The sequence below is a fragment of the Etheostoma spectabile genome, chromosome 13, assembly GCF_008692095.1.
Source record: "Etheostoma spectabile isolate EspeVRDwgs_2016 chromosome 13, UIUC_Espe_1.0, whole genome shotgun sequence".
In the NCBI taxonomy this organism is placed as follows: domain Eukaryota; kingdom Metazoa; phylum Chordata; class Actinopteri; order Perciformes; family Percidae; genus Etheostoma; species Etheostoma spectabile.
In genome coordinates, this window is record NC_045745.1 from 30,066,099 (window position 1) to 30,079,474 (window position 13,376).

General features: G+C 40.0%; 1 protein-coding gene across 2 annotated transcripts in view; it reads left to right on the plus strand.

The window, feature by feature from the left end:
- Positions 1-13,376, plus strand: part of tmem164 (transmembrane protein 164) — a 27,267-nt gene that overhangs the window by 6,309 nt on the left and 7,582 nt on the right. The window contains exon 2 of one of the 2 annotated variants that reach the window (XM_032532730.1): positions 4,397-4,446. In XM_032532730.1, coding sequence (XP_032388621.1) covers positions 4,397-4,446 — 50 coding nt within the window. Of the gene's footprint in view, positions 1-4,396; positions 4,447-12,275; positions 12,523-13,376 lie in introns of those variants that run through there. The other variant, XM_032532731.1, reaches the window with a different exon arrangement.

Genomic DNA, 13,376 nt, shown 5'->3' on the forward strand with positions numbered 1-13,376 from the left:
CTGAATGCACGGTTAAGTCCAGTCGGAGCCCACACGCTTTACATCTGTTGTTTGTTTACATAACTCACGGGGGAAGGAAAATTGTTGCCACACCGATGACTTTAGAGAAACAGGAAGATTTTCCAGTTCTTTTGTGCTCAAAAAGCAGGTAACAGGTTACAGGTACGCTAACTTAACTGTGTTTTTAGCCAAATGCTTGTGATCAATACTGCTTTGGATTTTGATAATTGAAGTTTAAAGCTCATTTCATAGTCTTGACACCGCTGGAAAGTATGGGATATTTGCTAAAAACAAAAACAACATTACTGACCATATAAACCAAGTCACTTTTGATTGTGCATTCTTGGTTCAAGTCTTCTATTGGTTGCCTTCCAATATCTTTGTAGAGGCTGAAATTGTGTAGGCCGGAGAGATTTCTTGGTTTGGAGACTATCATCATTTTGGCGTTATGCCTCAGCCTGCTGCACCTCCAGATACTTTTATATTTCAGTTGTAAAATTAATGGAGAGAAACAACCATTGGAGGTAATTGTGTCGTTAATGCTGGAACAACCCTGTCAAGGCTAGTTTGACTCTCATAAATTTGATCGTGCATGTGGACAAAATCTGGGTCAGAATGTTTATTGGAGCTGCAGAGGTTTGTGTACTACAGCGATGAAGAATTTAGTTGACCATTTAAAAGTGTGTTGTGTAGGAGTCAAACTCTGTTTTTTTTAACTTTTGTTTAATAATGTTTTAAGTCAAGAAGTAACTGTCCAGATAGTTTGAATGACTATCATTTCCTTATTTCACTGTACATTAACTGAAGCTCTGTAGCTCTGAGGTTGGTACTTGAGTTGCGCGTGCGTGCGTGCGTGCGTGCGTGCGTGCGTGCGTGCGTGTGTGTGTGTGCGCGCGTGCGCACACATTTTAAATGTAAATCTTTTTTTTTTTTTTAATCAACACATGACAGGCGTCAGGTAGTCACTTCCTGTCAACAGTAAGGGCCTGTCCCATTTCTCCCCCCTTAAAACTTATCTGTCCTGTTACTAGTGTCCTGAGGAGTAACTCAGGACAGGACAGTGTCTGAGTGTCCCTGGACCCTCCTCAGGACACTATTAACAGGACAGGACAGTTTTTGCTGCCACTGCCTCTCGCTATTGCATTGTTGCTGGGGGATAGAGCATTATCACACATTGATATTGTTATCAGTTATTGAATTGTACAATCTGGTCACTCACTCCCATGACAGTTTGGAGGTACATTTCTTTTTGGTAAACTTGTCCTCATTTTCAGCCCTGAACCTAATGAGGCCAAAGGTCTGCTCCACAGTCCCTAGCTAGCTTGATATTTGCAAATTAACAGGAGAGAACAAGACAGATTTTTGACTGGTCAATACGATCTGATAAGTGTGTTCAGCTTTCCCGTAGGCTTTACCGTTACCTTTACCGTTACCTTTCCCGTAAGCTTTAATGTTAACTTTATTGGGGTAGGCCCTAAGTAGTCTAATGACAGTTAACCACATATCAAAAGGGATGACCAGGTGAGGGCTAGGGCTGTCAAAATTGGCCAAAAATAACATTTGAATATACCTTCTAAAAAAAAACACTGGTTCAAGCTCATTGCTTGATTGACAGGTCGGTCATCAGTGCCTTTTGGTAACTTCTGAGCCCTGTGTTCCCCTCTTATAAAACTCTGGCTCTGTTACTCCCGCTGTCTCCCAGCAGTCACCCTTCTGGTTATGTGACAGCGTTAGTTCCTCCTCTGTTCCCTTTTGTTTATTTGATTCACTTTACAACAGTCACACACCACTCTCCTCCTCTCTCTCTCTCTCTCTCTCTCTCTCTCTCTCTCTCTCTCCCTCTCCCTCTCCATATATATAACACTGAGTTTCCATATGAGAGAGCTGTATGGAATTGTTGTGATGTCCCTGACATGAGACAAAGAGTCTTTTACCAGTTTACTGCAGGCGGCATAATCCCAAATACACAGTAAACAGTGGGAACGCACACCTGACACTTTTTTTTAATTCATTAACAGCTATTTTAATAGATGTGCTTAGTGTTTGTTTGTTACAGATGGTGTCTGCAAAACCAACTTGTGTTCACTGTGCAGGTTAATGTGAGTTGATGGGTGTAGTGCAGATCCATCACTAAGACATATCCCCTGGCCAGTGGCTAGTTGTACGACAGATCCCAAGTAAATTGCTTTCTTGTAATTCTGTTTCCAGCCTTTGCCTTCCAGGCAGACCAACTCTTTCTTGTGTCAGAAGTAGTTTCGAACCAATCCATGTTTGCACTATCCTCCAGGCCCCAATAGCACAGTCACTGAGCATAGATGAGAATTACAACTGGAATGACGATGCACATTGTAATCTATATTCTTGTTCAGATAGAAAGCCAGCATGTTGATGTGAATGCAAATGTAGGAAATAGAAGCCACTGTTAAACTGGCTGCTCCTTGGTTCTCAATGCATATGAAATAAAATATCAGCTGTATGCTACAAGCTGTAAATAAATAAAAAATAAACATACATATGTGTGTGTGTGTGTGTGTGTTGTGTGTGTGTGGGTGTGTGGGTGTGTGGTGTGTGTGTGTGTGTGTGTGTGTGTTGGTGTGTGTGTGTGTGTGTGTGTGTGTGTGTGTGTGGGTGTGTGTTGTGTGGTGTGTGTGTGTGGTGTTGTGGGGTGTGTGAAAAATCAGCCGCCTTCACTGGAAGCTGTAAATAATAAGTGTGTGTGTTTATATACAGTGGTGTGAAAAAGTGTTTGCCCCCTTCCTCCTTTCCTGTTCTTGCATGTTTGTCACACTAAGTGTTCTGGAACATCAAACCATTTAAACAATAGTCAAGGACAACACAAGTAAACACAAAATGCAATTTGTAAATGAAGGTGTTTATTATTAAGGTGAAAAAAAATCCAAACCATCATGGCCCTGTGTGAAAAAGTGATTGCCCCCTTGTTAAAACTACTATAACTGGTGTTGTCCACACTGAGTTAATTTCTCTAGCCACACCAGGCCTGATTATTGCCACACCTGTTCACAATCAAGGCATCACTTAAATAGGACTGCTTGACACAGTAAGGTCCACCAGAAGATCCTTAAAAGCTACACATCATGCCGAGACCCAAAGAAATTCAGGAACAATTGAGAAAGAAAGTAATTGAGATTATCAGTGTGAAAGGGTATAAAGCCATTTCCAAAGCTTTGGGAATCCAGCGAACCACAGTGAGAGCGATTATCCAAAATGGCGAAGACATGGAACAGTGGTGAACCTTCCCAGGAGTGGGGCCGCCCCAAATTACCCCAAGAGCGCAGCGACGACTCATCCAAGAGGTCACAAAAGAACACCAGCAAGTCCACCACCGAATGGCTGAAGAAAACAAAACGAAGACTGGAGTGGCCTAGCCAAAGTCCTGACCTGAATCCTATTGAGATGTTGTGGAATGACTTTAAAAAGGCCGTTCATGCTCGAAAACCCTCTAATGTAACTGAATTAGGACAATTCTGCAAAGATATGAGTGGCCAAAATTCCTCCAGGACGCTGTAAAATCCCATTGCCCGTTATCGCAAACGCTTGGTTGCAGTTGTTGCTGCTAAGGGTGGCCCAACCAGTTATTAGGTTTAGGGGCAATCACTTTTTCACACAGGGCCATGATGGTTTGGATTTTTTTTCACCTTTAATAATAAACCTTCATTTACAAATTGCATTTGTGTTACTTGTGTGTCCTTGACTATTGTTTAAATTGGTTTGATGTTCCGTGTTGACAAACATGCAAAGGAACAGGAAATGAGGAAGGGGGCAAACACTTTTTCACACCACTGTATGTGTATGTATATACACACACACACTATCAGAAAAATAGGCGTTTTAGTCAATTATTTGTAATTCTGCTGTGAATGGAACCTGGACTCATAGTCAAGGTTTGAATTTGTTTCTCAAAAAGCCGGACCAAAGCACATCGATCCAGGATTTATACACGTCCATTGGCATGCTGTTCTCTAACAGAAATTGATTATTTTTCTTCTACCTGTTCTATGAGATTAAACATGTAAACGTGTTTAATCGCCAGACCTGTTTGAAATCAGGCAATAAAACACAGTAATTAATAATCATTAGTCAGTTAACACCTGGCAGCCAATGTAATGCCTTCAAATCTACCGTAATTGTTTGACCATCTTCCCGGGTCCCATCTGAACTCTGCATTTAGTTTTTCTTATTAGAAGCAAGAAGCATTCTACAGTTGCCTGTGGGGTGCTCTGTTCAGGGCTCCTGCTCTTATTATATTAACAAAAACGTTTTAATGTAATTTGTTAATTTTCTTTTCCTACTGCACTGAATGCTGGGAGCTGTTCCATAATGACCCGAGTTTGATGCGATAATGTGGATTCTTATCTCTCTGTGCTTTCCTCAACAGATCTTCCTGCTGGCCTGCCCGCCATGTAAAACAGCAATGGTTGTATTTAGGTGAGTAGATCCACCCCTGGCTCATGTCTGTCTTTGGTGGTCTTATTTGTTTAGTACTAATTAGGGCTGGGCAATAATTCAATATAATAGGTTAGCATCTCTCAATGGAATCATATTGTGATTAAATCATATATTGAGATATCCTGATAGACAATTACGTTACATAACAAGCACATACTAACTCAATTTTTTTCAGAAAATCTTTTGTGAAACACTTTGAGGCAATATCATTTGAAGAATTGCACACTTGTCAGTATATAGCTGGGGGAAAAAAAGATTTTCTTCTACAATTTCACTTGAAATTGTGTACCACATTGCTGATGATTATTTATCTAAAATCTCATTGGAAAAATTTTTTGTGAAAGCACCATCTGTCAACCCTACAATATTGTCGCAATATTGATGTAGTTAGTCAAGAATATCGTAATATCTGATTTTCTCCATATTGCCCAGCCTTAGTGCTAATTGTAAAAGGGCCACGACTCACAGGCATAATTTATGCATCCACCCTCCATGTCAACCTACTGGGGGACATACACGTCATGAATGCAAGTCCTGAATGTAATATAAAGTAATTGGGCATATATAGCCAAATTAAACCTGGATTTATTTTCATATAACAGCAATTGCTACATTGATTGTAATTACTTGTAGTTTTTTTTTTATTGTAATGAATTTGTTGGGGTTTATAGTCTTCTCTCCTCAACAATTGCTCTGCTCCGGGCAGTTAATTGTTCAGGAGAAAATGACTGCTTTTGCCAGTGGAAACACAGAGTTGGATTTACTCCGAAATAAATACAAGCAGGGTCACTTTCTGATGCCTCTGCCCCTGGGAGTCACATAGTGGAGGAGTAGCAGTTTAATCAAGACACTGTAGCTGTGTCTTACCGATAATGACCTTAAAGTAGCCAACAAAAATACAATTGTGAGTTTGAGAAGCTTAACACTTTCCAACCTGTTTCTTGTCTTTGGAAATCAAAATACTTAAAGTAAGTCCGTCACTTCAGAAAAGAAATATTTTTTTCTATCAGGCCAAGATTTCTCAAAGTAGTTAATAGTTAATACTGGATCAGCTTACCAGGCATTTCACAGGTATTTCCAATGAGAAAAGCGTTAATGATTCCTGTCTGTCTGTTTCCGGAGATTGACAGTTGTAGTTTGTGTAAACGTGGCATTTTATCTGCACCAGGAAAAATAAATAAATTAAAAAAAAGTCAATGCAACTGCACAGTTTTCAGAGCTTTAACACTGTCAATACCTTAGGGGATGGCATGGAAAGAAATTCTGTTGACTGATGAAGATTTCAGTCCTGGTTGATTTGGCCACACCCGGAGTTACCATAGCAACAGCAGAGTGCGATTTAATACTATTACTATCATTGCATGAGCAACTGCATTTTCCTAACAACATCAGGGCACAGCAAAAGGAGTTGGTTTCCTTGCTGAGAAGTTGAAGGTTTTCAGCCTGCCCCCCTTTTATATAGACCTTAGTGGTCCCCTAATACTGTATCTGAAGTCTTTTATATAGTAAGTAAGTAAGTAAGTAAAATTTATTTGTATAGCACTTTTCTCAGATAAAGATCACAAAGTGCTTCACAACAAAAGGAAGCATTAACAACTCTCATACATACAGTGCATTACAAAAAACAAAAACAAAAGAATAACACGTACACATAAGACCAGCCTAACCACCCTACAATCTAGTTAAAAGCCTCTTTAAAAAATATAGACCTTAGTGGTCCCCTAAAACTGTATCTGAAGTCTCTTTATATAGACCTTAGTGGTCCCATAATACTGTATCTGAAGTCTCTTTTATATAGACCTTAGTGGTCCCCTAATACTGTATCTGAAGTCTCTTTTATATAGACCTTAGTGGTCTCCTAATACTGTATCTGAAGTCTCTTTTATATAGACCTTAGTGGTCCCCTAATACTGTATCTGAAGTCTCTTTCCCAAAATTCAGCCTTGGTGCAGAATTACAGCCACTAGAGCCAGTCCCACAATGAGCTTTCCTTGGTGCCATTTCTGAGTCTGGAGCATTTGAGGAGGATGGGGGGGGGGTATTGACCAACTGCCACTTTGCTTGTTTGAAAGCCATGATGTCTCTCCGTCATGGGTGGGGCAAATTCTCTGGGCGGGCAAAGGAGAGAAAGGGAAGGTAACCTCTAGCCGCTGGGGGAACTCATATTAATGTTAAAAAACCTCATAAAGGGACATTTTCATACCATGGGACCTTTTAAATAAAAAATCGATTGAAATGAGCTTTCGGTTTTCGACTATCAAAAGCCAAAGCAGGATCCGCAATTCCCCCAGAATCTTTTTCTCTCTCCACCCCTGTTCACTTGCGCACGTCCGAAGAAAAACAACAGACAAGGCATAGCTTACTGGCTGGTGGCACGCAGGTAGAGACCGCAATGTTAGCTTACCAGTCGCCTGCAGCTGGACTTTTCTAGACACCATGGCCACTACCGGAGTCAGAGATGGCGGAGAAACAACAGAGCTGGTTCCCTGAAGTCGCTTGGCATTCCCTATGAGTTATGTAAACAAACAAGGGAGGTAAAGCATGTGGGCTCCGATTGGACTCTATAGTGCTTTCATGTCCACCCCATTAAACTAATGGTGCATTCATTTTTTCAATTGCACCTCGTAAACTCTGAGAAACTTTTGTGGCATAGTACCTTTCTTATTGTGGCATTGCTGCCTTTTGTTTTAATTAAATCGAATCATGACCTTAAAATCCAAAGTCAAATTGTGGACTTGGAGAATCAAGACAACCCTAATATGAATTAATTGCTGGATTATCGGACCCTGCCAGTAACAATAAAAACTACTTGTAATTACTGTGAACGGCTATTCCAGAAAAAAATACAGAATATAAATAGTATAAAAATGCGGTTTGATTTCACGAGAAAGAACTATTTTTTTAAATACAAAGTAAAGACATCAAACCCCACTGTTTTAGATGGGGATAATGTTGTTTGTGATTAAAGCTCAGCAAAAATATCGTATAGAGTAAATGTGACTGACTTTAAAGATTGAAACATGTTTGACATATCTCAGCATTGAGACATGAAACTATGTTTTGTGTAGCAATCTGAGCCTTCTCTTCAAGCACAAATTTAGCTCCAGCTTTTATGTTAGTATTGGCTGTATGGTGGATTTCCACAGATTGCTTTAAACAAACCCACAGCACCAGCATCTGTAGTCAAGAATAGGCGAACACCTTTTTACTTAAGGCACAATTAGCCTCCCTTCTGCTTGGCTTCAGCTCTTTTTATTCACTAGGCACACAAAGCATTGCATGACCAAGCAGAAAAATGTGGAGAAACTGCATATGATCCTTAATCCACGGACTATGTGATGGTGGTGATGCTTGCTTCCATTGCAACAGAGTTAGGGGTCTAAAGAATCTCTTGTTTGGATGAAGATTTGTTCTTTTGAACACCAAATATTTAGAGGTTTACTCCTCGATGCAGCGGGCCTGGGTTCAACTCCGACCTGCGGCCCTTTATTTGCATGTCATTCCCCCTCTCTCTTTTTCTCCCCTTTCATGTCTTCAGCTGTCCTGTCAATTAAAGGCCTAAAAAAAATGCCACAAAAACGATCTTGAAAAAATTTAATTTATATGTGTCAACGTCTCCAATAAGAGGATAGTTTTGGACAAGTCCTGAAAGTGTGAATAAGAGAGCCTATATGTGATTTACATCTGGTACGATTAAGATATAAACTCCAATAAATCTTAAAAAGCTTTTCCATTTGAAAAGTGAAGGCGATGCACCAATTTAAACTGCATGAGCCTGTGTCGATAGCCAATAGAAGAGGTATGGGCTTGTTGTAGAATAGACTTCCAATCATCCTCTGAGAATTCAACTTCTAAGTTATTTTCCCAATGGGACTTCATTATATCAAGGGAAGGGCAATTATGGGGGAATTATGAATAACTAGAGATAACTCCCTGTAAACGGAGACATTTAAACACATTTACAAAAGTGGTAATAATCATTATTAATATTTAGTGATAAATACATCAAGGTAAATGCCTATTTTCCACATCATTACTGTTTAGATTGACATTAAACATACCAAAGCTTCTTTATAAATACATCAATTATAAACAGAGATGGCAAAAGTACTCACTTCCCATACTCAAGTAGAAGATCAGATACTTGTTTTAAAAATACTTTGGTAAAAGTAGATGTACTGATTTAAAGTACAGGCTTGGAATGTTATTTAAGTATAAAAGTAAAAGTTGCCTTGTGAATGATAACCATTTTTTCATGCAAAGCTACATGGACCAGACAGATGTTACTAGAGTGCACGCTAAGAAACTTCTGTGGACGTGGAAAAAGGCTCTTTATTCTTTATATGCCATTGCCTACATTTTAAATGGATGTCTGCCAATCGGCCTAAAACATCCCATATATGATTATTAGGACAGAGACTGGGTCTCCAGGTTAATAAGATTCTGACTGAGCAGCAGTATATTTTTCTGTACATATTACCATCCAATTAGATTGAATTCGGCATTGATGACGCAAACAATAATAACAGTAACTCCAGTGAAATGATTTGAAACTTGTTAGTGAGGACTACTACGGAGACAACTTCTCTCTGTTGATGCTTTATTACAATCAGGAAACAGTACGTGTGTGTGTGTGTGTGTGTGTGTGTGTGTGTGTGTGTGTGTGTGTGTGTGTGTGTGTGTGTGTGTGTGTGTGTGTGTGTGTGTGTGTGTGTGTGTGTGTGTGTGTGTGTGTGTGTGTGTGTGTGTGTGTGTGTGTGTGTGTGTGTGTGTGTGTGTGTGTGTGTGTGTGTGTGAAGAAATAACATTGCAAAGGCTACCATACACAATGCGTATGAATCATATATATGCTGGCAAATATAATGCAGTGTGACTACTGTAGCATGTAAATAATACACCTGAAATACAAATGTGAAGAAAGACGTTCAACAATCACCATTATATTGCATCAACAGCCAGGTGAAGAGCACAAACAACAAAACTTACTTAGAATTTTAACTATAGACCAATACAACATCAGGCTTAAATGAACAGACAACACAAGTTATATGACTTACAGTTCAGACTCACACACACAATCTCAGCTGATTATCCTCCGGACAGCTAGTCTCTTTTTCTTGTATCTAACTTTTGTCTCCATGCGTGCTATTCTCCAACATGCACTCACAATCACACCTGATAGACAACCTTTTGTACAAATCTAAAGTAACGAGCCTATTTAGCAAAAAGTAAGGAGTAGAAAATACCGATATTCGTGTTAAAATGTAAGGAGTAAAAGTAAAAAGCCGCCACAAAAAGAAATAGTAAAGTCAAAATATCTGAAAAATCTACTTGAGTACAGTAACAAAGTAATTGTACTTTGTTACTTCCCATATCTGATTATAAATAAAAACAAACACACACACACACACACACACAGGGTGACGATTGCTAATGGTCAATAAATGTGGTGAATTTGAATGAAGCAGAGTGTTTTCCTAGAAGGTCCGCAGGCCCTCAGAGTGACAGCTGGGCTCACTTAAACTGACATTCCGACAGCACTGCTGTTTTCCCAATGACCTTGGCTGTCACAACAGTTATTTTGGCTCATTTGACAAAAAGAGCAGTCAGGTAAGACGGACGGAGGCCCACTTTGACACATACGCTCCTGGGCTTCTGTATGTGGCTCGGATAACATGCTTTTGTCCCCATTTGATTACATGACATGGGTGCTGTTTCAATTTCTATTACAATTTTCATTGATTGCAATTCTAGTATTGATTAAAGTATTGTGATTCAATAGTATTGACTATAGCACTTTTCTTTTCCTTCTATAACCAAGACAGAAGTTAAATAATACACTTTTAGAGACAATATATCATGCTGCTGCTTTCGGTCTGTTTGGCTGGAAACAAATATAATCTAGTCGCCGTCAGCGGTACGGTTAGGGTTAGAAAATATTTAGGTGAATCAGTGGTTTAAAAAAAATCACGACACATACGTGTATCAATATATATATATACACTACCGTTCAAAAGTTTGGGGTCACATGGAAATTCCTTATTTTTGAAGGAAAAGCGCTGTACTTTTCAATGAAGATAACTTTAAACTAGTCTTAACTTTGAAGAAATAACTCTATACATTGCTAATGTGGTAAAGACTATTCTAGCTGCAAATGTCTGGTTTTGGTGCAATCTACATAGGTGTGTAGAGGCCCATTTCCAGCAACTATCACTCCAGTGTTCTAATGGTACAATGTGTTTGTTTGGATCAGAAGGCTAATTGATGATTAGAAAACCCTTGTGCAATCATGTTCACACATCTGAAAACAGTTAGGTCGTTACAGAAGCTAAAAAACTGACCTTCTTTGAACAGATTGAGTTTCTGGAGCATCACATTTGTGGGGTCAATTAAACGCTCAAAATGGCCAGAAAAAGAGAACTTCATCTGAAACTCGACAGTCTATTCTTGTCCTTAGAAATGAAGGCTATTCCATGCGAGACATGTAACAAATTGAAGATTTCCTACAACGGTGTGTACTACTCCCTTCAGAGGACAGCACAAAACAGGCTCTAACCAGAGTAGAAAAAGAAGTGGGAGGGCGCGTTGCACAACTGAGCAAGAAGATAAGTACATTAGAGTCTAGTTTGAGAAACAGACGCCCACAGGTCCCCGACTGGCATCTCATTAAATAGTACCCGCCAAACACCAGTGTCAACATCTACAGTGAAGAGGCGGCTGCGGGATTCTGGGCTTCAGGGCAGAGTGGCAAAGAAAAAGCCATATCTGAGACTGGCCAATAAAAGAAAAAGATTAAAATGGGCAGAAGAACACAGACATTGGACAGAGGAAGACTGGAAAAAAGTGTTGTGGACGGATGAATCCAAGTTTGAGGTGTTTGGATCACAAAGAAGACGCAGAACAAATGAAAAGATGCTGGAAGAAAGATGTTCTGGGGTTGCTTTGGTGCTGGTAAGGTGGGAGATTTGTACAGGGTAAAAGGGATTCTGAATAAGTGGGGTGCAATTTCTCCAGATTACCTCAATAAATTAACAGCTAGAAGGCCAAAGGTCTGCAATGCTGTAATTGCTGCAAATGGAGGATTCTTTGACGAAAGCAAAGTTGAGGAAAAAAAACTTATTTCAAATACAATCATTATTTCTAACTTGTCAATGTCTTGACTCTATTTCTATTCATTTCACAAACGTATGGTGGTGAATAAGTGTGATTTTCAGGAAAACACAAAATTGTTTGGGTGACCCCAAACTTGACGGTAGTGTGTGTGTGTATATATATATATATATATATATTTTTTCCCATCCCTAGTTTATGGTGCTTTTCAGAATAATTGTTGGTTAAAAGAAATAAACTGAACAAGCATCACACTCCCTTTGTCTGCAGGAGCAGACAGGCTGCGTACTGTAAGCGCTGAATGGTAAGTGAGAAGGAAGCAGCTGAAAAATGTGTCCTACGTACTAAAGCCTTGATTATATCTTAATTTATACTAATTACAAATTAATACGCAGAGTTGCTGATTTGTCAGAATCATTGGGGAAAAACTTTTTAAGATAATTTTTGGGGACATTTTTAGACCTTCATTGACAGGACAGCCAAAGACATAAAGTGTGGGGGGGGATGAGACACAGCAAAGGGCCGCAGGTTGGAGTCAAACCCGGGCCTGCTGCGTCGGGGAGCAAACCTCTAAAGATGGGCGCCCGCTCTACCAACCGAGCCATCCGGGCGGCCATTGGGAAAAACTTTAATGGGATTTCTTAACGGATGATAGAATTGTCAACGTACGCGTAGCAAGGTTCTAATTGCCCCAAACGTCAGTGACCTGACTTCCCACTAGGTTCTGACCCTGCCCAAGAATGAGAGACAGCTGCTGCTAACAACATCGGGGAGCGCTCTAAATGGCTTTCAGCAACACAGAACATAATCCACACTGTCCTCCTTCTGTTCCTCTGTGCTGATATCGGCAATAATTCAACCTAATATGTCGAAAATGCAATGATGCATGCCATGTAGAAATTATTGTTCCTGGGAGTCTGGGGCAGATGTGACGGAAGATGTGAGGTTCATCTAGGGCTGCACAATTATGGCTAGAATGATCATCACGATTATTTTGATCAACATTGTGATCACGAATAATTATCACGATTATTTGTTGATTTTAACCAAAACAAAATGTATATTCCCATAGGGTATTCATAACTGCTTTCACATCCATATAGTGCTACATTCCTCTCATGTTGTATTAAGTTTTAATAAGTCTTAAGTTGTATGGTGTGTACATACATACAGCTGCAAAACATGTAAATAAAAATTATCTGAAATGAATACGTATATATTTTTTTAATGTATCCCTGTGAAAGCTCCTTCACTTGTTTTCAACAATAACTGATTAAAAGAGCTAGGGAGCAGGGGGTGGGGGGGGAGTGCAATGGACATAGTCACAGAGAGACAGCTGACTCAGTATGAATGGGTCCAGCAGCTCCGTCTCCCACGCTGTTACTCTACCAACTGAAGTCAGTTGCGTTCAATAACTTCTTCTGTGTTTTTTGCCGTTGCGGCCGCGATAGTTACCAGCTGGTACAACTACAGGTTTGTCTCTCATACTTAACAATATACAGCTGTGTTAATAATAATTAAAACTGTGGACAAATGTCAGAAGTGTGGACCGGCGCCGCTCTGTTACCGGGAGCCGTGAGGGCGGGGCTGCGTGGAGAGTACGAAGAGAGATCCAAACACAGGCACGGCTTTACAGAAGAAATGGGTCATGTAACGCAAAATTAAATCCTATCGATTTGCTTCGTTTGTGGAGAGGCAGCGGATGCGAGGACAGTAGATGCCATGGTGCGACGTAGGAAAATGTTAGTCGCACCCTAGAGCCCTGTGAGCTAACAGACGCTAACTAGCACCGACTAGCA